This window comes from Aotus nancymaae, unplaced genomic scaffold, assembly GCF_030222135.1.
Source record: "Aotus nancymaae isolate 86718 unplaced genomic scaffold, 86718_ANA_hifiasm-v0.15.2.pri h1tg000010l, whole genome shotgun sequence".
In the NCBI taxonomy this organism is placed as follows: Eukaryota; Metazoa; Chordata; class Mammalia; order Primates; family Aotidae; genus Aotus; species Aotus nancymaae.
Window position 1 is genome coordinate 52,882,567 of NW_026988421.1, and position 27,958 is coordinate 52,910,524.

Sequence of the window (27,958 nt, forward strand, 5' to 3'; positions counted from 1 at the left end):
AACTGCTCGCACTTCGCTTCAAAGCTGGCTCTTGGAAGTTGAGCGGAAAGCGACGCGGCTGTGGTAGTTGCCTCTGTGTCCGCCGTGGGATAATAAACCGGGTAGAGTGGCTGGTGTCGGGGTCGCTCCTAGAGGCTGGCCCGGGGATCTCAGGGGCAAGTATTGAGGAATGGAGTCCTCTTAGGAGGCCGGGCTTGGGGAGCAGGGATCTGCTCAGGGCCAGGCTGGGTCTCTGGAGGACAGGCAGGGCCTTCGCCTGGGCCGGGTCCTGGGCATGTGAGCCACACCGGGCCGGCTTTAGAGGGAGGCTGAGGGAGCCCAGCCGGGGCGTGGGGGTGGCGGTTGGGGCTGCCTGCAGTCAGGGCTCGAGGTAGGCTTCTCTCAGAAACTTCCTGGGGAGGCTTTCGGGTCAAGGTTGAAGCACAATCCGCTCCCCCACGCTGAGCGCCTGCGAAGTGGCTGGCTCCTTCCTGGACCCGCCCCCTGCGCGCCCTCCCATCCTGCCTCGGGGGTGAGAAAGCGGGACAGCACCTGGGCCAGGTACGGGCGCAGGTTCCTACAGCCAGGCCGCCCTGAGAAATCGCTCCCGGAACTCGTGGGCCTTCTCGGGCTGGCTCTGCCCACGGCCCCGGCCCACCTGGAGTTTTTTTTTTTTTTTTTTTTTTTTTTTTTGAGACGGAGTTTCGCTCTTGTTACCCAGGCTGGAGTGCAATGGCGCGATCTCGGCTCACCGCAACCTCCGCCTCCTGGGTTCAGGCAATTCTCCTGCCTCAGCCTCCTGAGTAGCTGGGATTACAGGCACGCGCCACCATGCCCAGCTAATTTTTTTGTATTAGTAGAGACGGGGTTTCACCATGTTGACCAGGATGGTCTCGATCTCTTGACCTCGTGATCCACCCGCCTCGGCCTCCCAAAGTGCTGGGATTACAGGCTTGAGCCACCGCGCCCGGCCCCACCTGGAGTTTTTAAGAACACTCAGCCCAGGCACTCAACACTCAAGAGCAGTGTAGTGCAGTTTTTTTTTTGTTGTTTTTTTCATTTAAAAAGATATACCTCGGCTTCCTTCTGGATTGATTTTTCTTTGAAGATGAATGAGAAACAGAACTTAAAAATCTATTCAGAGTGGGCTTTATAAATGATTTTATTGTCAGTGATGCGTGTTAGAAAACTCGAACTAATTATGCCTGGACTTCTGACGTTTCATTGGCAAACTTAAGAGGAAGTCTGGAACTTCTGATTGTCAGCTCTTTTTTTTTTTTTAACCATTCATTGTGATTCAAGTATACAGCTTTTCCGCTTGGTCCTTGACATTGCGTAGGCTATAATTATAATTTATCTGTAGAATTGCACTTTTCATTCTTTTGTTTTAGCGTGCTTAAGTGGTATTTCCTACTCGTGCAGAAAGTACCTTGAAAGTCTTGAGCATGTTTTTCTGTGACCTCTACAAGCAAAGGAAAAAGATTAAAATTGTCACGTGGGCAACTGTAAACACTTAAACGTTTTTGCCGCTTTAAACACAATTTTCCTAATGAACAATCTGAACACATTTTAGTACTATCTCTTTAAAAAATCGTGTTTTGAATGATCTTAGGAATATCATAAAGCGGTATAAATTTGTTGAAATATTTCGGTATAACTTTGGTACATGCTGGTACTACTTTAAGTGTCAAATAAAGGGAACATTCTGGTTTTTGTTTGGAAAGAATAGACAAATTGATTTCTGAATTTGAGGGTTATTTTGATTGGAAGACGCTAAATACTATACTAGGATGGAATATACAAATGTTTCCAACGTCTTAAGAGTCAAGAAGGATGGAAAGTTATTGTAGGAGTTCTTACCCTTGTAACTATTTGAATGTAATTAATATTTATGGAATACTTATATACTGCAGTATGCACTGTGGAAAATGCTTTTTATATAGTATCTCAATACTTAAAACTACTCGAGTTAGTGGCATGTAATTAAGTCAGTTTTTCCCTTCATTTTAGGATCTACCATACCTATTGACTAACTATGGAAGATTATACTAAAATAGAGAAAATTGGAGAAGGTGAGTGGCTTTAGTAATATAAAATTTTTTGGAATGATTTAACAATGCTACTACCAACTTCTGTAATATGAACACATGTAAATATTTATTAAAATTTAACCATTAAGATGTCTTGTAATACTAATGTACAGTAATATATGTTGTTTACATAATAACTTAAACACAAATTTGTTCATATTTCAAGAGAATCAAAATTATTGAGTCCCTAATGATCCTTCCCCTCACCCCCATAGTCTTACATTCTTCTGATACCCAACACTTAGAGCATTACTTTTGTTTTGAAGACACTATTGATAACTTGTACATGTATTGAGGGGCAGAGGTTAGTGCAGCAGCATTATGCTAATTTCATAATATATTTTTAGTCTCAGTTATTTTTAAGATGATAAATGTTTTCAGATTTTCTAGACTGGTTACAATAATTGACTTAATCTTATATTAAGTCAATCTTGACTTAAGTTAATCTTGATATTTAGTTACCTTAAGTATAAATGACCTGTCATATGTACATGTTTAATCTATTCTAAAACTATAACTTATGTATATAATCATTCCCTTTCTGTGGTACTTGAAGGAATGTTTAGCTCTATATATGGCACAAATCATATCCCTTAACCTGTCCCCTCGACTCCCCCAACAGAAGATCCAAGTTTCTTTCCAGGAGTTTTGACATTCTCAATTCTCCAGGTACAAAATAATTTGCTAATAGAGTCCAGTTTGTATAGGTTCTGCCAGAAGAAAATTCCCAACTATATTTTTAATGTGATCAAAGACCTCACTTGGCAAGACATAGTAAAAAACAACAGGGCTATACTGGAGGGAATTTAGTGAAATAGGAATGACAAGTTAGTGTGGTGTTAGATTGGATATGTGTACGTATACATATTTTTTAATCACTTAAATACCTAATTCATACCCATTCTAAATGAATTTTGCTGCTGAATTAAAAATATGTGATTAGTATGTCTAATGCCTTGTAGTATGTTTCTTAAATCTCCAAAGAATTAGTGTTGATTGCAGTTTGGCATAAAAGGAGACCTTTTTTTTTTTCCCCTTCATTTTGTTTTTATTATAGCATGTTTGCTTAATTTACAGCAAGCAGAAAATAAGCTGGGTCTTGTTTTGATCCAAACATTGATGTTTTAAAGGTGGTACACAATATTTGTTAAAAAGAACATATAAGAGTACCTTTTTAGAAGACTCTATAAGAAAGAAAATACAAAGTTTAACCCCACAACTTTCCTCTTTTCTAGAACTGCAAACTACTGCTACAGTTTTTAAATAGACTTTTTGTTGTTTAAGCTATACATCCAGGAAAATCTAAAAAGATTAAAGAAATGTGCATATAAGGGCTGGGCGTGGTGGCTCACGCTTGTAATCCAAGCACTTTGGAGGCCAGGGCGGGCGGATCACCTGAGGTCGGGAGTTCATGACCAGCCTGACCAACATGGTAAAACCCTGTCTTTAAAAAAGAAAAGAAACGTGCATATAAATGATTGCATAGCAGAACATGAACATTAACTGCAAACAGTAAAGAAATGAAAATTAGAAATACTATCAAATATACAAACATTCTAGAATAATCAATCCTTTAAACACATTCCACAAGCAGTATTTAAAATCCATCATTTTATTCTTTACAGGCAAAGCCTAGATTCCAAAAACCAAAACTGAAAAAAGTAATCCTCTAAAAGGAATTGTTTCTCCATAATTCTTACTTATATCTGTAAGCAAGCGATCTGATTTTTAAAGATGCTATCTTTTTATTCTGAAATGAAATTGGACATGTCAAGTTACTTTTGTCCCCAAAATGATCTTTCAGAGAAATACTAGAAATTATAAATGGTTAAGGATATTACTTCATTTTTAGTCAGGTACTACACTGATAATCAAAAACTCAGATGTGACTTTTGCTAAAAACTGACTAATCCTTTTTCCAAAATTATTTTAAATTTCATGGCACCACAGAATCGCCTAGAATGAGTGTTGTCTTTCAACTTGCCTCATATTAAGTAAACTGAGGTATGAAAAGCAGGCCTCGCTCATAAAGAGGCAGGCAAATTTTGATACAAATGCACAGGCCAAGTGCTGTAAGCATCAAAAAATTTTAGTTCTTTTACAATATGCACACACACACACACACACACACCAGCTACTTTGAAACAATTTACTCCCTTCTAACAGCAGTAAGAAAACTAAGCAACGTTATGGTCAACAATACTCCTTAAACTTTAGAATAACTAAATAAGAATATTCCTTTCTCCTTAAAACTATTTTTGCCATTGTCGACCTCAAATTTTAAGATAAGTTTTTATGTTTTCTATGTTCCAAATCTTCACAGGAACCAGAAGAAAAGCAGTGAAGACTCCATGTTTCAGTCAAAAACTCAGTCTCCCTGAAAATACTACCTAACCCAGCTGGTATCATTCCCCAAGACAGTGGGGTTAACAAAAGAACTAATCCACATTTCATCATAAGTAATATCATGGACCTAGATTTTTTTTTTTTTTTTTTTTTTTTTTTTGAGATGGAGTCTCACTCTGTCACCCAGGCTGGAGTGCAGTGACACAATCTGGCTCACTGCAACTGTCATCTCCCAGGTTCCAGCAATTCCCCTGCCTCAGCCTCCCAAGTAGCTGGGATTACAAGCATGCACCACCATGCCCAGCTAATTCTGACTTTTTAGTAGAGGGGGTTTCATCCCTACTACTAAAAGTAGAGATGAAATTTTCATCTTGAATGCCTGACCTCATGACCCACCCGCCTTGGCCTCCCAAAGTGCTGGGATTACAGGCATGAGCCACCGCGACCGGCCAGGCCTAAACATTTTGACAAGACATAAAGGCCTACCCTGAACCTAAATGTGGCTGAGCAGTCAGTGCCGTACTGTGGCTACTACTTCATTTTTGTATCATTCTATCTTATTAGCAAGCTACATTTCTAGGTTAACAGTTCTACCAAATATGAATATGAAAGTTTATTTTTAATGAGACAATATTGCAAATTATGGTCAACGAACATCTTTTCAGCAAATACTTCAAGCATAAAAAATGAGAATCTTTACAAAAAATATAGACACCACAAATTGGTAGCTGCCCATAACATTAAACAAATTAGACTCTTAAGAGTGGCTTCTCAACAGCATATCATTTTAATTATAACCATTGCCTGGTACAGGGAAAACTAACAAGTGTTTTTTAAGCATCATTGCAACATTGTATTCCTGATAATTTAAGTAAACCAAACTATGAGTAAATGATACATGCCTAAAAATGACCATGGTTTATACTATCAGTGGCCACTGGACTTGAGACTAGTCCAAGACCTTGATCTAGATTTTGACCTAGACCTAGACTGTAATCTTGACTGAGATTTGGATCTAGGTGGTTCTTTTTTCCTTGATTCCTTTTCATATCTTGAGCCAGACTTATAATGTGTTTTGGAATCTGTTTTAGAGGTGCCTCTTAAGTTTTGGTGTGAGATGCAGACCTAGAACGTGATTTATGATTTAGCCTTCATTTCTTTCTTGGGCTGGGACTTTGACTGTGATCTTGAATTAGATTTAGATCTTGAAAAAGATCGATTTTGGTGTTTGAATCTATCATTGTCGGAATGGCTTCTGCTACGCCGTGGTCTTCCAGTTGGTCTACTGTTTCTAGAACTATACCATCTTCTATAGTTGTAATCAAAAGACCGACTTCTTGATCTCCTTCTTTTGTAACTTCGGCTTCTTGAACGTCTGTATCTGTCATAATCATCATAGCATGAAGAACTGTACACATTCCTTCCTTCTTTGGCTTTCATCTGATTTGGTGTCTTCTGATCCCCCTGGGCAAACTGTATTTCAATCTGCCGTCCACAAATCCACTTTCTGTCCAAATTATGTAAAGCATCTTCAGCATCGCGGACATCCTCAAATTGAACATAAGCAAATCCTCTTGGACGGCGAGTGTAGAAATCAAGTAGAACATGCACATCAACTATAGGACCATAACGACCAAATTCACGCCGTAAATCTTCAGACCTGGTGTCGTAGGCCACGTTCCTGACGAACAGACACGTGTTTGGGGGACGCAGGTAGCGGGGCATGGCGGCGGCGTGTCTTGGCCGGGTGCACTAATGGGTTCAGCAAACGGTCCGCGGCTCCGGCGCCGAAGAGGGCTCTGCTACGACACCTGCCTCTTCTCCTTTTTTTTTTTTTTTTTTTTCTTTTTTAGATGAGGTTTCACCATGTTGGCCAGGCTGGTCTCGAACTCCTGACCTCAGGTGATCCACCCCGGCCTCAGCCTCCCAAAGTGCTGGGATTACAGGTGTGAGCCAATGCGCTCGGCAAAAGGAGACCTTAAAGTGTAAATATATTATTCTTCAAGATAGAACTCCAAGCATACAAGAGAGTACAGATTTGACTCCTGAGAAAAGTACTTTAATTGCTACTACAAATAGGAGCAGTTAAGAAGGGAATTTTAAATTTAATCCATTACATACATGTTAGTCGTAAGACCCCTATTCTTCATTTCTAGCAGTGTGACAGTGGTAAACTCACTAACTTTTCTGGATCTCAGTTTCTCTCTCTGCAAACGGTGATAATTTAACTTACCACAAAAGATATGATTATTCAATGGAACAGTGTTATGGAAAGCATTTGAGTGCTTTAACTCAGAAAAGCTTCAAATGCTTATCATTTGAAGGTTGTATTATTATGAACACTGTTTCGTTACCAGCATCATCTAATGCCACTCATCTGTAATTTGGATTTCTTTGATGTCCTCAAATGTATCCTGTGACTTGGCCTGTGAGTTTTGGCAATGGCTGTTCTTTCTACCTGAAAGCCAGTCTCTACTGGCTTCATTTTTTTATCTCCTTGTCTAGTCTAAGAGTATTTTGTAGTTCCCTTTGCATCATGCTTAATATCCTTTTTAATTATTATACCATAGGTCATTGAGAGCTGGATTTTTGTCTTGTTCACAACTGTTTGCCCACTCCTTGGCAGTAGTGCCCAATACACAGGAGATACACAAATAGATAATAATAACATCTGGGCCGGGCGCGGTGGCTCAAGCCTGTAATTCCAGCACTTTGGGAGGCCGAGGCGGGTGGATCACGAGGTCAAGAGATCGAGACCATCCTGGTCAACATGGTGAAACCCCGTCTCTACTAAAAATATAAAAAATTAGCTGGGCATAGTGGCCTGTGCCTGTAATCCCAGCTACTCAGGAGGCTGAGGCAGGAGAATTGCCTGAACCCAGGAGGCGGAGGTTGCGGTGACCCGAGATCGCGCCATTGCACTCCAGCCTGGGTAACAAGAGCGAAACTCCATCTCAAAAATAATAATAATAATAATAATAATAATAACATCTGTTTTCCTTGTTTATTCTTCTGAACTCTGTTGTTTCTTTTTCTGGCTTGTATTGTCTTTTCTACTCCAGTGCCTGATTGTTTTGGATTATGTGCTGGATATTATTTTGGAAAAATGAACTTGTGGAAATAATTGGAGGCCTAAGTAATACACACACAATTTTCTTTTGGTTCTGCCAGGTATCTGGTTAAAGTCTAGTATTAAAGTACTGTTTCTAAAGTTACATTTTTTTCCCCTCAACAAGTAAGTTGTAGAGATGTTCTCCCCCTAAATCTGCATGTATATTCTGAATATTCACCCAAGGTCATGCCTTTCATGTGGTAGTTAATACCTCTTTAATTCTGATTTAGAACAGTCTCTGCCTTTTCTCTCACTTGACAGTGAGTCTTGACAACCTAATTCATTTCTTAAATACATCCAGACTTTTCTATTTTAAATATTACAAAAATTGTTCTCTGGCTTCTTCTGAATTACAGAAATCTGAGTGTTGTCATACTAATCCTTCAACTCCTTCCTGTCTTAAGAAAATGTCTTTTTGGGTCATGGAGTAGCTGTATCCATGATAGTGGAATCTTACCTGGCATTTAGTAGGTGTTTGATAAATACTTGCTTAATGAAGGTCTTCTCCTTATGGGCCTCCAAAACTCGATCATATCCTACATATTTTTTTTGTTTGTTTCCTGGGATAAGTCTTCTGTTAGATTTAGACTGATCTCCTAGGCTTACCTGTGTTAATGATTTTTGCTTCCTTAGTTACTTATATTTAGTTAGATACCCTAGAGTATTTCTATCTTTGGAATTCTTAGTTCATTTTGGAGCATACATGATGTATTTAAAAAATAATTTTGGATGATTAACCAATAGAATAGTTTTGCTTTGTTTAACCCCATTCGAGTAGTTCAGTGAGAAGTAATTATTATCTCTAAAATTCAACACGTTGAGTATAAATTGTTAATTCTGAAAATTATTTAGGATTAGATGAGATTGTACACTTGAGGGAGAAGAAAGGGTGCTAGAAAAAAAATTAGTTCTGAATTTACCATTAACTTCTTATTTGACTGTATTATGCAAGTGACTAATCTTCCCGAGATCACTTTAACAGTATGCTAGATGACTGTGCTACTGGTTTACTTACTTTTTGTGTTTAATGTGAGCTTAATTTGCATCCAAAAAAGTATAGATTTTAAGTGTATGAAGGTTACCTATTTTTAAGGATGGCTGTGAGGATAAAATATAGTCAGTTCTCCTTTAACATAGAGTAATTTTGGTTATCAACAAGTTATACATTAATCCACAATTGAAATAATAAAAAATGACTTTTATGTCAGTTTATAGTTTTAAAATGACATCAATATTTAAGAAAACAGACTTTTGTAGAGTCTCCATAAAAAAAAATTAGAACAAAGCTTAAGTAACATCAGTTTGCTGCTGCTCAAAGGACTTAATATTCTAACTAAGCAGTTGGTAATTTGCTGGTTGTTAGCCTTTTTTGAAATATTGGTACCTTCAGAGAAACTCATAAAAGCTATAAAAGAGGCTTCTTCCTAATCACTTTTGAAGTTAAACCAATGCCATGGAAAGCAAAAGCTATTTTATGTATACTTAAGGAGTTTTGGATCTCCCTAAACTTTGACCCAAATTTACAAAGACTTACCTAGGGAATTCAGCGCTCCTACATGTATGATGTATTTTAGACAGTCTTCTCGCTTATTGCCATTTCATTCCCTGTATCCACCTCCTCCCTCCCTACTGTCCCTTAACAATTGACATTGCTCATTACCTGAAGCCAATATATCAAAATCAGTGTTTTCATAAACTTGCAAATGGGTGTGAGGCTTTCCTAATATATAGTACATACTATGTGCTTTAATAGGTCTAATAAACAAACACCTGGTCTTTTATCTCCATTCTTTTGAGAATGAGGACTGTTTACTGTATTTTGAGATACAGATGAAAGTGTTTTGAAAAGCAGAAAACACTGCAGAATTTTCTAAAAGTGTCATGGTGACTCTTATCAGTAGTATTTCCTGAGCCCATTTACACTATATTTTATGCCAACTTTATTGCTGGGTAGGATATTGGCAGGAGGTTAATTTTAATTTGCAAATGATCTATTTTCTTCTGTAAAATATGCTGGAACATTAACGGTAATTTAAATGTATAGAAAACTTGTGATGACTACATGAATTATATTTTTAAGCCATACAGATTGTGGCAACTCTCAATTTCTTTTTGGAAGCAATGAGGGTATGAGTAAGATATTTCCCATCTGGCCATGCCAGACATTTCTATCATGTGACCCCTATGGGATTCAATAATCTTAAAATCTTAGTTTGACCAGGTATGGTGGCTCAGCACTTTGCGACGGTGAGGCAGGTGGATTGCTTGAGCTCATGCGTTCCAGACCAGCCTGGGCAACATGGTGTGAAATCCCATCTCTGCCAAAAATTAGCTGGGTGTGGTGGCGTGTGTCTGTAGTTTCAGCTGCATGGGAGTCTGAGGATCCCTTGAGCCCAGGAGATAGAGGTTGTAGTGAGCTTTGATCACCCCACTGCACTCCAGCCTGGACAAGAGAACAAGACCCTGCCTCAGGAAAAAAAAAAAAAAAAGATCTTTTAGTTTGTGGGTTGTGTCACACAGTGTATTATTTACTTTGTTTCAGGTACCTATGGAGTTGTGTATAAAGGTAGACACAAAACTACAGGTCAAGTGGTAGCCATGAAAAAAATCAGACTAGAAAGTGAAGAGGAAGGGGTTCCTAGTACTGCAATTCGAGAAATTTCTCTATTAAAAGAACTTCGTCATCCAAATATAGTCAGGTATGGTATGATATCTGAATGTAAGCCATTTTCTGCATGCTATTTCAAATGTAAATTTCAACTTGGAAATCTTTACATTTGCTTAATTTCTTGATCTAGCCTTACTGAGTGGACTAGAACCCTACTATTTGTGTTAGCTGAGAATGCTGCACATATGTAAAATAGAATAGGCTGTTAAAGCAGGAACAGAGTCACAGGAGCTTGGTGATGTAGATTAATATTTGAGGCTGGAAAAGCAAGGTAAATTGGCCATGGGAATAAAGCCCTTTTTGTAGAGTTTTGTCAACTCTCTCTTACTTAGGAGTTCTAGTGCCTGAAGACCCTTTAGTTGGAGTCTTAAGAGAGGTAGGTAGGGCCGGGCGCGGTGGCTCACGCCTGTAATCCCAGCACATTGGGAGGCCGAGGCGGGTGGATCACAAGGTCAAGAGATCGAGACCATCCTGGTCAACATGGTGAAACCCCGTCTCTACTAAAAATACAAAAAATTAGCTGGGCATGGTGGCACGTGCCTGTAGTCCCAGCTACTCGGGAGGCTGAGGCAGGAGAATTGCCTGAACCCAGGAGGCAGAGGTTGTGGTGAGCCGAGATCGCGCCATTGCACTCCAGCCTGGGTAACGAGCGAAACTCCATCTCAAAAAAAAAAAAAAAAAAAAAAAAAAAAGAAAGGTAGCTAGGTCAAATGAAAAAGATTTTTTCCTTCAGATATTTGCATTGGGTGTTTTCAGGGAGCTGTCTTCCTAATAGCCTAAGTTAAAATCTAATCGTTATTTGGCTGGGGCTGGAGAGTGGAAGTAGCTTTTAAGGTCAGATACCACTTTAAAATTTATTTATGTAATTGATTTCAATGAAAAGAAAAGCTCTGAGCAATTAGTAGCCAATCTAGATATGTTCTTTTGGAATACAGGTTACTTATAAGTAAGCACCTCCTGTTCAAGACTTAATTTTAAATTATTGCCCTGAGATTCCTTTTCCAAATTTGAGTTTTGTGTTGTCCATTAGGGAAGCTAGTATGTCTTCCCCACTTTTTATTATAGCAACTGTGAAATTATGGAAGGAGTTTTATTTTGTGAAACAGAGGTCAAAAATGTTCGCTGTATTCTTTTCTCATATAATTTTTTTTTTCAGTCTTCAGGATGTGCTTATGCAGGATTCCAGGTTATATCTCATCTTTGAATTTCTTTCCATGGATCTGAAGAAATACTTGGATTCTATCCCTCCTGGCCAATTCATGGATTCTTCACTTGTTAAGGTAAAAGCTTACCTAATTTTATTAATATTTATGCACTGTGGATATAAAGGGATTATATATAGAAGTCCCTGCATTTTGTGGCAATATACTTGAAAAAAGTGTTAGAAAATAGAATAAGAAAAGTATTTCATTTTTCTCCCTCACAGTTAGTTTATGAAGGTTAGAGTTACCCATGTTATTACCAGATAGTGTTTCTAGTTAAGTAAAAAGTAGTACCTGAGATAACATAGAAGTGATAAGTATTGTTAGAAATTAGGGTAGTCTGGTCTTTCTTTGGCTGTCAGCTATACAAAGTAATGAAAGCCTAGGGCAGAGTGGTAGTTGTAGGTGTTTTATTCTGGTTTTGAATATGTTTTGGTGGATTTATTGTAGACATTTATTATATTTCAGTTAAATTATAAAATTGTATAGTTTACTGAAGCAATATAAAAGTTTCTTATTCTTACACCAGTTCTACCCAACCACTCTGCAGAGGTAGCTGTTTTTAGTTTTATTTGTAATCTTTTACTTGTATGTTCACTTTGTATGTATATAAAGATTTTTTTTACACAAAAGGGAATTCTTTGCATATATGTGTGTGTGTGTATATATGCATATTTTCCCTTTTTTGTGTAAAAATATTATGTAGATCTATGTCCGTTTACATTTCAGATATAATTATTTAAACCACTTCCATATTGATGAACATTTATTTTCCAACTTGGTTATTGTTGCTCTTATTAACCGTACTGCACTGAATCTCCTTATAGATAATTTATCTTTGTATGCAACTTTATAGGATAAATTTTTAGAGCTGGAATGATGGATTAAAGATGTTTATTTACATTTTGATAGATATTGCTGGTTGCCCTCTAAAAAACTTGTAGCAATTTACTCTTAAATACTTATGGTGTATAACACTTACTGTTTAGTACATCATTTCCAAAACTTGGTTTTATCAACCTTTTAACTATTTTACTAATCCATTATGTGAAAAAGGCATATTAATATTGTTTTAATTTTATATTTCATGGCATTTAACACTTGATATTTAGTAATTATAGACAGCCTATACCTATTCTCCACTATTTTTTATTAGGATACTATCTTTAATAATCTTGCATGACTTTTGGACTTTGTGCTTTTATGTATTGCTGAAATCTTCCTCACTCAAAGACTGTATGAGAACAATTTATGTCAGTATTTTTCTAGTAGGTTTAGTAAGTCCTGTCCCGCACACATACTTTTTTGTCTTAAATTCTGTATGGATCAAGATTTATTTTTATTTAAAAGTTAGGATACAGATTTAGCTTTATCTTTTTCCATATGGCTAGCCAGTTGTTCTAACTGGTTTTATGTTCAGGCAAAGATGGTTTTACTTAAAATTTTTCAATTTTACAATGAAGTGAAAGTGATGCACATTCACTAGAAACCATACTTCATTTACCCCATACAACCATTCTGTTTTTTCACTTTCAGTACAGTATTCAATAAATAACGAGGTATTCAACACTTCTGACTATATGCTAATGTATTTTAAACACATTTAAGGTGGGCTACGCTTAGCTATATTTGGTAGATTAGGTGTTTTCAATGCATTTGGATGAGATACTTTCAACTTAGAATGAGTTTATCTGGATGGAGCATCTGTTTCGTTTTGTTTTGTTTTTCAATGCCACTTGTCTCTCTAAGATGGAACATCTGTATTATTTTCCAATTTCAAACTAAGTAATTTTTCTGTTTACTTTGTATTCTTGTAATAGCCATGTTACTTCAAATGACAGTGTCGTAAAGCACTTTTCTCTGAACTACTAAGTGGCATTTTATGATAATTTTATCCATTTAAATATATAATCATAATATCTTCTTTGTCATCACTTTTAGAATCTAATTTTTTCAAAAAGGAAATGAATATGTAAAAATGAAAGAGAAGGCCAACCGTATTCAAGATAGAAAATAGAGTTAGTTGGTAGAGGTATATAGAAGAAAATTGAAGAAACTTCTGTGTAGAAAACCAGCTTGTAATTTAAGGATTGGGGACCAAATTTTTTTTAAAAAACTAAATGAGTTCACATGGTTATAGATGTATCTATAAGGTGAAGATCATTTTCTTAAGTATACAAATGTGATGTTGTATATAAATGGGCTTCCCACCCACAAATGCTTATTAGCCTAAAATGGCCTGACAGCTTTAGTGATTAAATTATTTCTTTGCATCCTAATTTTTTATATCTTTGAAACAGATTGATTGTTTAGAAAATCATATACTTTACTTAAGTTTCTGAGTTTTATTTGCTTTTTCCAGAGTTATTTATACCAAATCCTACAGGGGATTGTGTTTTGTCACTCTAGAAGAGTTCTTCACAGAGACTTAAAACCTCAAAATCTCTTGATTGATGACAAAGGAACAATTAAACTGGCTGATTTTGGCCTTGCCAGAGCTTTTGGAATACCTATTAGAGTATATACACATGAGGTAAGTAGAATAGTGGTTTTTGATGGCTTTTGAATGTGTGTGATTGCTAGATTTCTTTCTCTATTTGTGAAGTCAAAAAGTAACTCAATAAAAGATATCTACTCTGTGCCAGTATCAGTTTATTGCCTCTGGGCTCCAAATTCATTGCATGCTATTTGAAAATGGAACGAAAGCCTTTTAAGTTTTTTTTTTTTTTTTTTTTTTTTTTTTGCCAGCTGCTGTGTTGTTAAGGTAGAGGGTACTAGAGAGACATGACAGGAGGAAGGGGTTTCCCTAGCTGCAGTTTTTACATTCTCATTAGTTTTTACTTTATTTATTTACATTATTCCCATCCTTTGTTATAGTTTAATTCTTTATATTAAACTCTCCCCATTCAAATCACCATGTCAGTTTCTGTCTCCTGACTGGACCCTCCCTGATTACAGTCAGATTAATTCAAAAACAAGTTTTGTTTCTTAAAGTATATTATTTCTGATACATTTAGGAATTACTAAATATAATTATGTTTGATCTGTGTTATATTGCTGACTTGGCATTTAGTGTTTCTGAAGGAAAGGGAACATTGTATAGTAAAGGATTATTGAAAAGCTGTCTTCTGTGGAGTTGTCTACCCTTGACCCAAATACTGTCTCCAGATCAAAACTTACAACTGAGCTCATCTGATTATGTGTCTTGGCTGCTTGTTAGCTCTTTTTTATCATTTTTTTACATGGCTATATAAATAAATTAAGATTATTTTGTTTCCTTTGTCTTAAACAAATACTATTGACCTCATTTGCTTTGTTCTAAGTTAGAGGCAATGTTTTTACCATTATGATAAATATAGTAAAATGGTTGGTTAGTTCTAGATCTCTAATAAGCTGTTATTTGACTTATTCATTTTTTATTGACACATTATTATACATATTTATGAGGGTACAGTGGACACATGTATGCAATGTGTATTGATTAAATTGGGGTAGTTAGCATATCCATTGCCCCAAACATTTATTATTTCTTTGTGTTGGGAACATTCAAAATTCTTTGTTCTGGCTATTCGAAAATTTGCAGTAAATTATTAGTAACTGTAGTCACCTTATGGTGCTGTGGAACACTAGAGCTTATTTTTCCTGTAGAGCTGTAATTGTATCTATAAACCAGCTTATCTCTAGCTTCCTCTTGTAAGCCCTGAATAACCACCATTCTACTCTATGGCCATTAGATCAACTTTTTAAGTTTTCACATATGAGTGAGAACATGTGGTATTTATCTTTCTGTCCCTGGCTTATTTCACGGCTCATCCATGTCTCCATAAATGACAGGATTTCGGACATATACCCAGCAGTGGGATTGCTAAATTATATGGCAGTTCTATTTGTAGTTTTTTGAGGATCCTCTCAACAGTTTTTCATAATGGCTCTACTAATTTAAATTCCCATCAACAGTGCATAAGAGTTGCCCTTTCTCTGCATCCTTGTCAGCGCTTGTTATTTTTTTGTCTTGTGATGATAATTATTCCAACTGGCTTGTGATAGTTCATTGTGGTTTTGATTTGCATTTCCCTGATGAATAGTGATGTTGAGCATATTTTCATATACTTGCTGGTCATTTGTATATCTTTTGAGAAAGTTTTATTCAGATCATTTGACCATTTTTTAAATTGGATTCTTATTGTTATTTTTTGCCATTGAATTTCTTATACATTCTGGATATTAATTCTTTGCTGGATGAATGATTTGCAAATATTTTCTCCCATTCTGCAGAAAGTCGCTTTGTTCTGTTATGTGTTTCTTTTGCTGCGCAGAAGCTTTTTAGTTCGATATAATCCCATTTGTCTATTTGTTGTTGCTGAGACAGGGTCCTTCTCTGCTGCCCGTGCTGGAATGCAGTGGTGGGAACAGGGTTCACTGCAGCCTCAACCTCCTGGGCTCCAGTGATCCTCCCACATCAGCCTCCTGAGTAACTGGAACCATACACAGGCGGGCACTGTCATGCTAGGCTAGTTTTAAAAAATTAGCCTAACTTTAAAAAGTTTTGTAGAGACGGGGCTCTCAGCATGTTTCCCAGGCTGTTCTTGAACTCCTGGGCTCATACGATCCTCCCATCTTGGCCTCCCAAAGTGTTGGGATTATAGGCATACACTGCTGTACCTGGCCTTATTTGTCTATTTTTTATATTGTTGCTTGAGCTTTTGAGGTCTTATCCATATGATTTTTGTCCAGATCAATATCAATAGTGTTTCCCCTGTTTCTTCTAGTAGTTTTGTAGTTTAAGGTCTTATTTAATCCATTTTGAGTTGATTTTTGTTTATGGTTGGATATAGGGGTCTAGTTTCATTGTTCTGCATATGGATTATTCAGTTTTCCCAGCACCATTTATTGAAGAGATTAGCTTTTCCCTAGTGAATGTTCTTGTCATCTTTCTCAAAAATGAGTTGACTGTAAATACATGGATTTACTTCTGTATTCTCTTTTCTGTTCTATTGGTCTATGCATCTGTTTTTATGCTAATCATGCTGTTTTGGTTACTATAGCTTTGTAATACATTTTGAAGTAAGGTGGTGTGATATCTTCAGCTTTGTTCTTTTTGCTCAGAATTGCTTTAGCTATTTCAGGTTTTTTTTTTTTTTTTTGGTTCTATATGAATTTTAGGATTTCTTTTTATTTCTGTGAAGAATGTCCTTGATATTTTGATAGAGATTGCATTGAATTTGTAGATTGCATTGGGTGGTAATATGGTCACTTTTATATTAATTCTTCCAATTCATGAAAATGGGATGTCTTGTCTTTTTTTTTTGTATCTTCCTAAATTTCTTTCATCGATGTTTTAAGTTTTTAGTGTAGAGATTATACATCTCCTTGGTTAAATTTATTCCTAGGTTTTTAAAAGTATTCTTTGTAGCCATTGCAGATTAGATTGCTTTCTTGATTTCTTTTTCAGCTAGTTGGTTATTGGTGTATAGAAACTATTAATTTTTGTGTGCTGATTTTGATTTTATATACCGCAACTTTGTTAATCAGTTCTAAGAATTTTTGGTGTAGTCTCTAAGTTTTTCTATATATAAGATCATCTCTGCACACAGGGACAATTTGACTTGCTCCTTTGCAATTTGAATGCTCCTTCCTTCCTCCCCTTCTTCCCCTCCCCTCCCCTCCCTTCCTGCACTTTGTTCAGTGTTACCCCAAATCAGTGATTTTGGTTTTTCAGCAGGGTTGGTGGTAGGGGGAGATAAGGCTCTGTATAACTGTCCTGATCTTTAGTGATTTGAAAAGCAAAAGAAGATTTATTATGCTTTTATCTGTTTTTTCTTCTGATGAATAGAACTTAGAAATGAAATATTTATCTTAATTTTGTATACTTTTTTAATTGATTTAAACAATATTATTGGTGACAGTCATACAACCTTTAAAGGACAGCCCTAGTAAAAATATAAATGTTCAAGTTTAGTAATTTTATGCACCACATTTATTCATTGTAAAAATTTGCTTTTTGATAGGTAGTAACACTCTGGTACAGATCACCAGAAGTATTGCTGGGGTCAGCTCGTTACTCAACTCCAGTTGACATTTGGAGTATAGGCACCATATTTGCTGAACTGGCAACTAAGAAACCACTTTTCCATGGGGATTCAGAAATTGATCAACTCTTCAGGATTTTCAGGTAGCTATTAAAAACTGAAATAATAAAGGTAACATATGTAACAATAAGATTACATTTATGCTTTAACTAAGAAATTTTGTTTACCTGTTTTTTTAGAGCTTTGGGCACTCCCAATAATGAAGTCTGGCCAGATGTGGAATCTTTACAGGACTATAAGAATACATTTCCCAAGTGGAAACCAGGAAGCCTAGCATCCCATGTCAAAAACTTAGATGAAAATGGCTTGGATTTGCTCTCAGTAAGGAGTGCCCTTTATACTAACTTTCAAATTATTGATGATTCTGAATGTATTCAATTCTTTCTTTTACCTAGGAAGTAGGAAGAAAACCAACATTTTTGAGCTAGGTGTCTTATGTACATTGGATTATACTAGCTTCATTTTAGATATCAAAAGGCGCTACTGACTTTGAAAGGATTTAGCATTAGTTCTTGCTTTTTATCTGTCAAGTAGTTATGGACATTCTGAAGGAGAGGCCAGGGTTAATACACATTTTTGTTGTTTTTAAATTGCTGAACTATAGTGGCTTTCCTTTCTAGCATTTTTGTCACTACTGAGCCCACTTAGTTTATGCTAGACATAAGTGTTTCTTATTGGTTGATATTTTTAATTATTAAAGTCATTGTCTGAATAAGCTTTATTTCTCCCTTTGTACCTAGCTTCTCCATCAGAAAGATCTATTGTTATACCATTGTATACATTTTCTCATTGGTCTTTGGGTTTCTTTCACAGTTTTGTTAAGAATTCATTATGCCACCAAATTAAGCTTAGATTTCCCCCAAATCAAATACTATAAATCAGATTCCTTAGTCTAGCCACAACTGACATATCTTGAAGTGGATAAATCTTTGTTGCTGGCATTGTTCTGAGCATAATAGCTTGTTTAGCAGTATGACATCACTGTCTTCTCTCTAGATGCCAGTAGTATAGTCTTCACACTTAGGACAACCAAAAGTGTCTCCAGATATTGCCAAATATCTCCTGATGGGCAAAGTCTACCCTAGTTGAGAACCATTAATGTAAATTAAACTGATTTCAAATTTGAACTTTATCATTTCTTAGCTCTGTGAACTTGGGCAAGTTACTTCCCTTTGAGCCTCAATGTCCTCATTTGTAAGATGGCACTAATACCTACTCTTAGTTGTGAGAATTGAGTACCATGATTTGTCCGTAGCAGTTTGTATGGTGCTGGTTACATGAGAGTTCAGATGGTAACTAGTTAGTAAAATCTCTAGTCTACTTGTTGATTTTATTTTGTTTTTTTAAATTAGTGTTTCTTAAAGATCAAACTTAACATCACTCCTAAATTTTATTTAGCTTTTTCTAGTGGTGCGTAAACTAACTTTAACACTAAGTTGTCTGACCGTAATTCATTTAGTGACTCATTTTTAGCTATTTTTATAACACATTGTGCTGTGGGGGGGTTTATTTGGAACTTGTTGGACGCTACATCAGAAACTGCCATAGTTAATTGCCATTTCAAGAATATTGTAAATAAAATAACTCAGAATGCTGTTTAATTCTCAGTGTAAATATAATTAACTAGTCATCTTTCCTAAATTTATGTCTTGGTTTTAAAGCTATTTATGGATGCTTGAGTCTTACCATAAATGATAACAAAAAGAGGTTATTGAGAATATCTATGATGTATGAAGTAGGTTATTCTAGAGCTAAAGGGTGAAATGTAGGGGATGAGACATTTGTGTGGTTTGGTGTTAAATTAATGGAAATGCTCATTTAATAGATATTCACTGATAGTATTAGTTTTGGTTTATTGCTAGAAAAGTTAAGGCTTTATGGGGATTTTGTAAAAAGTGGTTTATTTCCTAAATAAGTATCTCATTTTCATTTTTCTCCCAGAAAATGTTAATCTACGATCCAGCCAAAAGAATTTCTGGCAAAATGGCACTGAATCATCCATATTTTCATGATTTGGACAATCAGATTAAGAAGATGTAGCTTTCTGACAAAAAGTTTCCACATCTTATATCAAGAACAGATAGTTGTGTTTTTATTGTTAACTCTGTCTATTTTTGTCTTATATATTTCTCTGTTGTCAAACTTAAGCTGTACTTCATTTTCTAATTTCAAAAATATAACTTAAAATGTAAATATTCTATATGAATTTAAATATAATTCTGTATATGTGTTTAGGTCTCACTGTACCAATTATTTGTTACTATAATAAAACTATAATATTGATGTCAGGAACTGGGAAAAAGTTTGAGTTGGCTTAAATCATCTCAGTCCTTATGGCAGTTGTATTTTCCTGTAGTTGGAACTACTAAAGTTTAGGAAAGGGCTAAGTTCAAGTTTCATAATGCTTTGAAGTATTTTTATGCTCTGAATGTTTAAATATTCTCATCAGTTTCTTGCCATGTGGTAACTATGCAACCTGCCTAAAGACGAATATTTTTCTACTGATAATTTAATTTTTGACCTAAATGTTTAAGCATTCAGAATGAGAAAACCATACAGATTTGAGAAATGATGCTAAATTTATAGGAGTTTTCAGTAACTTAAAAATCTGACCTGAGAGCATTGCCAAAGTTTGCTAAATCTTACAAAGATCAAGGGCTGTCTGCAACAGTTTTGAAAATATATGAACCATCCTATTTTTAGGTAGGTTTTGAAAGCTTTTTGTCTAAATGAATTCTTTATGCCTTGGTTGGTGTAATAACTAAAGGAGTTGCTTATCTTGGCTTTCAAGTCTGAGTTTAAAACTACACATTTTGACATAGTGTTTATTAGTAGCCTTCTAAAAACGTTCTAATGTATAAATATTTAGCTAAAATTACTAGCTTTGGGAATTGTTTAATAATACTGCTTATTGTGATTCTTACCAATAAGCAGCCTAATTTGAATTATTTGCTGCAATCAAGAGAAATGTACAATAGTTTTATTACTTTTTTACTGTACTTCTATCCTTTATCCAACCAAATCTTGATTTTTCCTCCTGGTTAATGGGCTAGAATGTACATTGCTGGGTTACTGATTTTTACACTCTATTGATGGGATGTGTAATGAGGGATCTGTCTAATCCATCTTGTCTTGGAAATTTTTGCATTCTGAAGCAGAAAGTGTGGGTCACTTTCTTCAGCAGTGGGACCTTTTAAGATTGGTGGTTTGGTTGTCTTGTTCTGTGGTCTTTGGTGGAAGCCAGTTTGTTGTAAGAGAATGTAGAGCCTATTAATGGAAGTCGTTTGGGGTTATAATGTGGAGAGTTGTTCAGGACTGCATGGCAGGAATTTGGTAAATGAAAGGTAACACTAAAGGTTGGAGATGGTCTAATAGCATATCTACAGGTTTGTGTTTCCTTATCTATGAAATGAGGTATTGAATTAGATCTGTTTTCCAAATTGTGGATTGTAACCCTTTAGTGATATAGGACCAGCATTAACCACCAACCCCTTTTCTACCCCAGTGTAGAACAGAAACTATCAGTGTATCCAATAAAATTATTTATTTGTTTTTTTCAGTAATATATAGATACATGGGTGATAGAAATGTTTGAGGCTTTGTAGATAATGTAGAAACAGCGTGCAACCTCACCACTCTTGATCCATGGAGTCCAGGTGTCTGAAAGGTCAATAATGCATCAAATTAGAACTGACTTGGTAGACCAAGGAAATGAGGTAGATGGTAGGGCACTATCCTCACTTGCTATAATGAGTGAACTACTTTTGATCCTGTGTCAACTTCAGTGAGTAGGTGAAATGCTACTGAATTGTGTCCTCATCGCAAATGTATTTTTAAATTAGTTTGTACTGTGGTACTTCTGATTAATTTTAAAATGGATCTTGTCTCTAGGCCAGTGATCCTTAAGTCTGTGATGTGCTAGGAACATCCAGAAGCTAATTCTGGCACTACCCCGAAATCAGATTTTGAAAATTGGGAAATGTATCCCAATAATGTATTTTTTTAAAAGTTTCCCAAGTTGATTTAGATGAATTCCGTTGTCATCAGTTAGTGGTGAATTTGATCATTTGGGTCCTATATCTGGTTTTAGTTGTCTCAAAACTTCATGCAATATCTTTAAGTTACTATTTCTGAGTCTGTACTCTAGTAGAGGGAAAAAGCTGTACATACATATAGTCACCAGTATAAGACTTAATATACATGAGCACAGCAATGAAGTCTTTACTAATTTATTTGGGCATGGCATATATAAGTTAAAAGTTTTGAAAAAATAGTATTTGAGAATTTAACGGCCCAAAAAAGGGCCTTTTGGGGACTTAGATTAACAGGGTAAAATAGTTTTTAATTATTATAGTAAAATATTTTCAAGCCCTTGAGACTTGAAAACATTTGTGTAGAATTTTTTTGACATTAGTTCCTTTAGCAAACTGTAGTTCATATGTCAACTTTAGTCTCATTCCTGTTTAAATAATTGCCATATTCAAATGAGTCAGTGAGTTTTCACAGGACCATAGATTCATTCTGCATTGCGGACAAAGATGTGTGTGGGATGTGGAGTGAAGAGAGGAGGCCTGACGCCTTGGCCCATGCCTGTAATCCCAGCACTTTGGGAGGCTGAGGTGGGCAGATCATAAGGCCAGGAGATCAAGACCATCTGGCCAAAATGGTGAAGGTTACAGTGAGCCGAGATTGTGCCACTGCACTCCAGCCTGGAGACAGAGCAAGACTCCATCTCAAAAACAAAAACAAAACAAAAAAAAAAAAGAGGAGACGACATTGTTTAAATGGCTTTGGGACAAGATGGCTAGAGTGAAGCATGACTAATGGGAACAATGAACGGATAGAGGAGTAAATTAAAGCATAAAAGACTGCAGAGGGAGAGGTATTTCAGACTGAAAAATAAGGCCCAGGAGAAGGAAAGGTGGGAAAGTGATGGTATTGTCATGGATTGTGACTTGTTTGTTATGGGTAGGAGATGAAATTTAATGGATTTGGAAGCAATAATACACATTGTCATCTCTGCCATAGTATAAATTGCATGTGTCTAAGATGCCTTAAAAGCTTCAAAAGAAATGTACCTGGACTGGGCACAGTAGCTCATGCCTGTAATCCTAGCACTTTGGGAGGCTGTGGGAGACTCGCTTGAGCTCAGGAGTTTGAGACCAGCCAGGACAACATGGCAAGACCTCATCTCTTAAAAAAAAATTAAAATGTACCCGAGAGTCATGGACTAAAGGAGTCACAAGTAATAGCAGCATTTTAGAAGCAATAACAATGTTTTAAATCAATAGCTGCATTTTAGAATGCTGAAGATCAGTGGTTTTCACACTTGGATTAAGATCTGAAGAACTTGAAACAGATTGCTGAACCCATTCTGTTTTCCAATTCAGTGGGTCTGTTGTGGCCTAAGAATATACTTTCCTAACAAGTTCCCAGGTAATGATGCTGATGGTTAAGGGACCACACTCTGAGAAATCACTACATAGGCAGTTCTCAGAATTCTAGAGGGCTGAACAGAAGTTCAGCTGTTTGGTCAGCTTGCCAGGTGTGCAGACAAAGCACAGGTACAAAAGGAGAAATCAAAGGTCAGGCTACACTTAGAGGCTGAACTGGAATTGGAACCCAAGTATTTCATTGTCGTCCCTGAGAAGTGTGTAGTATGATGTGAAGATTCCTGGCTTAGGAGCCAGACAGATAAGAGTGGTTCCCAGTTCTACCATTTCTGTCTGTAGCCTTGAACAAGTCAGCGTCTCTCAATTGTGCAAGGAGAATGAGTACCTACTTTGTAGGTTCGATATGAGGGATGGAGATAGGCTTGCCGAGCATCCTGCATATATAGGACATGTCCCAAATGTCCTGCACTAAGCTTTTTTCAATACATTACAAAAGTTGGGCAGTTATACCTATTGTTTTGCAACAGTAATTGGCACTTAAGTCCAGAGTGTAGGTAATGTTCTTGGCACGTAGTAATAATCTTTTTCCTTTGAACTCAGCCCTTTTTCCTTATATAACCTGTAACAGCATTTTTATTCTTTCATTACACATAGCCACATTCATTTTCTTCATTACTAAAGCATAAGTCCAGTGAGGGAAGGGGCCACGTCTTTTTCATTTTTACCGTCTTGGTCTAATATCTTGAGCCTTAGATCCAATTCCAGTCCTTAAGTTCCAAAGGTAGAGGCACCTCACCTTCAATAATAACTACTAATTACTGCTCATCCATTAGGAGCTGCTTTTATGCTTTATATACATTTCGTTTTTTTCTTTCACCCTTATCAGGGAGTGGGCGCCTTCATCTTACAGAGGATGGAACTAAGGCTCATAGAGCTTAAGTAATTTGCGGAAGACGATAAGACTAGTAAGTGCCAGATCATGGGATTTCAGAGCTTTCTGACTTAAGACTGTTTTGTTTGCACAAGGTAAATTCCTAAAGAGAATGTGTATTTGGTTTCTAAGGCTTAGGAAGAAAGACTGAAGGAAGAAACAGGCAAATGCTAAAGTCAGTGCAGGCCAGGTGTAGTGGCTCGTGCCTGTAATCCCAGCACTTTGGAGGCCAAGTCTGGTGGATCAAGACCAGCCTGACCAACATTGTGAAACCCCTTCTTTACTAAAAATACAAAAATTAGGCAGGTGTGGTGGTGGACACCTGTAGTCCCAGCTACTTGGGAGGGTGAGGCAGGAGAATCACTTGAACCTGGGAACTGGGGGTTGCAGTGAGCCGAGATCTTGCCACTACACTCCAGTCTGGGTGACAGAGCAAGACTGTGTCTCAATAAGAAACCCAACAACCTCCAAAATGTCAATGCAATCGAGACAGGCCAAGCAGCACCAAGCTCAGGGTTGCCAAAACCAATAGTACAGATCTACAGACCTCTCATTAGCACTGAATCTCCAGGCAGATTATCAGAATCCTGCCTCAAGGTTGGAAAGACCAAGGCCACCAAAATAAGATGCAGTTTTCAGTCCAGCTGGTTTTCCTATCTCATTTAGGTAACAATATCCCCTTTTTATTCACAGAACTCTACTGCTGCTGTGGTCCTCGTGGGGCTTTAAATGCCGGCTCTCCACTCCTCGTTCACAAGGGTGACCCAGGTTGAATCCTTCACAGTATGTCACATCCTAGCAGCAGTAAATCGGTGCAAGGGGTAGGCAAATGACCTCACAAAACCCAGGGCCCTGTTTGCTATAGAAATGTTGAGAGAATGCAATTCTAGAGACCAGGCATGGTGGCCCACCCCTGTAATCCTAGCTCATTGGGAGACCAAGGCAGGAGGATCGTTTGAGCGTAGGAGTTCCAAGACCAGCCTGGGCAACATAGCGAGATCCCCCTCTCTACAAAACATAAATGAATGAAGTTCTGCCGAGGTTGCTAAATTGGGATGCCATGACTGGAGAGCCTGAGAAACATCCCTATTCTGGAATGAGCTGAGTTGCGAAAGATTCCTAGGAGCACGATGTCCTTGATCTGGTCCTGAGGCCCTGGTTCCTGCAATACTGCCTTACTATTTGTGAGCTGCCTGACATTCCTCCCAGATGCAGGAGAGGGTGGGGGGGTGTGTGTGTGTGTGTGTGTGTGTGTGTGTGTGTGTGTGTGTTGTCTGAACCTACTTTCAGTTGGATTTCTGTCATTTAAACCTCAGAGTCCCAACTAATACAGCTGTCAATACTAAGCAATTGGGTAAATAATTTCTTTAAAACCCTCAATTTAAGCACTCTTGTAGTTACAAATCATTTCCTAATTAAATATCCCAACTTCCTTCTTTAAAACCTTTCTGTATATTGCTCATAGTTACTGTTTTTACTGCAGCTTCTAGTATTGTTTGTGTATGATAGTATTGATATAAATATATTTTATGCTAACTGACCTTTCAAGGGACCTATTTAATACAAACTTCCAAGGAATGTTTATATATGGTACCTACTCTTTGCCAGTCAAGAGTAGAAATCTGTAAAATACACTTTTCTACAGGCATTCCTTCCTTTCCCTGTTATGATTTCAAAACCATGCTCTACTTCTCTGTTAAGGAAATAATGCAATTACAAAAGCAGAATGTTTTTGGAGAATTTATTTGCTAATGAGTATTAATAGTTCTTTATATTTGTAAAGAGCTTTATAGTAATTAAGAGCCATATGCTATTTCAATAAGGCAGAAGCTTCCTATACTCCAAAAATCCTCTGAACTATAAAACCACAAGAATAAGTACACCGTAACACATTTTTCTAATACAGAGAGAAAAGATACATTTCCCAACTGAACATAACCATTTGTCTCAATGGTTTTGGTATCATGACAAATGTATTTATGTGCAAGAAAATATAAATGTATTCTTCATGAAGTGTGTTCACTGCTTCTAGGATCCAAATGGGAAGCAGAGCATTTGCTCCATCTTAAATCTTCTTGCTAGAATCTGAACAGTTTTAGAATGTGCTTTGGCTTCTTGTTTAAAATACTTCTCATGCACAAGCAGTAATAGAAAATGGCTCAGAACATAAAAAGATTGAAATTTCCCAGATGAGCACAAAATGCTAAATTTTTGACCAGTCAACATTGGTCTGAAACCCCAAGAACTAGATGACAAATGCACTGTTTGGGAGCTCTTAATTACCCATGCTAACAGGTCATGGCAGCTAGGATAACCCCAAAGATCAAACCCCTCAACTCCACTGTGCCAAATTTTGGCCTTCACTATGTAACCCACCTGCTTTTAACAATAAATCTCACTTTCTGCTTAGTAAAATCAGAATTTTAACATTGAATTGGATGTTGAACATCATTCAATGCAGTCTATATTTTCCCAGTGAGGAGCCTTCAGATCTCAGCAACAGAGTGAGAAATAGAACCTGGGTTTTCTGATCTCCGTTTAAAAAGATTTCTACTCTGCTTTAAGGTCAGCACCATGAAGTCAAGAAAGAAATTATGTTTGAGGATAAAATATCCAGGCAAAAGAGAATTCAAATGACCAGTGAGGAGAAAATAGAAGTAAGAGAAATTTGCCTGGAGTGGGTTTTCAGTGAAATTAGAAATGTAAAGCCATGTGCAGTGTACAGTGCAAGTAGATATAGACCAAGCAAGTTGCAATGCTAAGTACTGGGTGTGTTCTCTGTAAAAGTAACAATAACTTTCATTCTCTACCTTTCTTTGGAGGGTAATTGGAGATTTAACTCAGATACCACAGGTATTTTTAAATAGCCATAGTCCAAACAGCAACAATAAAGCTAACTTTATCCAACTTCAGTTTAATTAAAAGCATGTACCAGATAAGATGTACTGTGATAGTTAATATTGCATATTCATAAAGTCACTGGCACAGAAACATCTAATGTATGTATAGTAAAGGAAAAAGGCAAAGAGCTCAACTTCATCTCTTTTATCCTTTTTCAGGAGAAATATCCTGAAATGTTTGGAATATATCCTAGCATGTGCAAAAAGCAAGGAATAAACAATAATTCAATGTGCCTAAAGGCATAAAAGGATTATTCACAAACAGAAAACTGGACTTTTGAGCAGATGTTTATTTAAATACAAACAGCAACTCCTACTTTTCCTGTTATCTCAAATTATGTGATGCAACATATTTAGCAGAAGTGCTTTTTAAAAACAGCCTTCCAGGGAGTGAATAAACAATACTATATTTGGCTAGCAGCTGCTTTTGGAAAATGAGATGTCAGCAAAGCTGAATGTTGTTTAAAGAAAACTAATTATCCAGCTACCTTTGACTTGGATCAGAGTAAATAAAGCACTTCCTGATTTGGACTGAAATGTTTTGTCTAGAATTTAAATATTAGGGATTGGGCAGATATTTCACTTCTTCCATCATTGCCTTGTGTACCAAATGGATTTAAATAAGTACCCTTCGTGTTTGGTTGTGCTACCAGTACCCCTTTATGTTTTCTGGAGGTGCACAGCGCTGTTGCTTCTTTTCTTATTTGCCATCCACTAGTTAATTGTGTTTGGTGTAAAGCAATGTGTTTATGGATACATTAAAATCTGGAAAATGTGTGATAATACAGGATGGTTGTATTTGTATACACTTAATTATGCAAATGTAAGATATAAAGTTACATTTTTAAATATTATTTAAGAATTACGTGTAGAATTTGAATGAATGTAATACCCCCCATTTTTGGAAATTCATTTTAAGGTTAGCAAGCCAAAGAACCTGCAAACTGGTTTATGCTATTGCCACATGGCACTTTGGCCAGTAAAGAGAAATTCCTGCAGCCCTTTTTCGGAGTTGCATGCATCAGCCTGCGGTGTCCCTGGATCACAGCTTCTGCAGGTACCTCTGGTGATGACTTTCTACTTGTTTTAACATTTACTATAATCTGAAATACTTAGAATTAGGAAATTTTGAAGAACTTGAGATGTGCTTTTAATGTCATAAAGATGTGCTTTTAATGTCACAGTACATTTTACAGTGAGCAATGCATAAAAAAGTGATGATCTTGAGATAAATAAAAAGCTGCATTA

The 27,958-nt window shown here is 36.7% G+C and overlaps 2 protein-coding genes across 5 annotated transcripts; one reads left to right on the plus strand and one right to left on the minus strand.

Annotated features, from left to right (window-relative positions):
- Window positions 1-27,767, plus strand: CDK1 (cyclin dependent kinase 1). Of its 4 annotated transcripts, none has more exons than XM_064374153.1 (8): window positions 1-155; window positions 1,990-2,051; window positions 10,070-10,226; window positions 11,352-11,475; window positions 13,760-13,930; window positions 17,406-17,569; window positions 17,666-17,807; window positions 23,766-27,767. In XM_064374153.1, exons 2-8 carry the CDS (start codon window positions 2,015-2,017, stop codon window positions 23,820-23,822), a joined length of 852 nt encoding a protein of 283 aa, XP_064230223.1. In that variant the 5' UTR covers window positions 1-155; window positions 1,990-2,014; the 3' UTR covers window positions 23,823-27,767. The 4 variants fall into 4 exon arrangements, with proteins under 4 accessions (XP_064230223.1, XP_064230224.1, XP_012301187.1 ...); XM_064374154.1 differs by having other exon boundaries at window positions 24,504-27,767; XM_012445764.2 differs by lacking the exon at window positions 23,766-27,767 and adding an exon at window positions 19,428-19,769.
- Window positions 5,553-6,140, minus strand: LOC105712626 (serine/arginine-rich splicing factor 10-like). The gene has a single exon (XM_021675768.2). It carries the CDS (start codon window positions 6,138-6,140, stop codon window positions 5,553-5,555), a length of 588 nt encoding a protein of 195 aa, XP_021531443.2.
- Window positions 27,768-27,958: the final 191 nt, after the last annotated feature.

What these genes read in the sequence shown, in the direction of transcription:
- CDK1 (XM_012445764.2), top strand. Translation starts at nt 2,015, where the DNA reads ATGGAAGATTATACTAAAATAGAGAAAATTGGAGAAG. An exon ending in CGTCATCCAAATATAGTCAG is followed by an intron (nt 10,227 to 11,351) that starts GTATGGTATGAT and finishes TTTTTTTTTCAG; the next exon opens with TCTTCAGGATGTGCTTATGC. An exon ending in CAACTCTTCAGGATTTTCAG is followed by an intron (nt 17,570 to 17,665) that starts GTAGCTATTAAA and finishes CTGTTTTTTTAG; the next exon opens with AGCTTTGGGCACTCCCAATA.
- LOC105712626 (XM_021675768.2), bottom strand. Translation starts at nt 6,140, where the DNA reads ATGCCCCGCTACCTGCGTCCCCCAAACACGTGTCTGTTCGTCAGGAAC.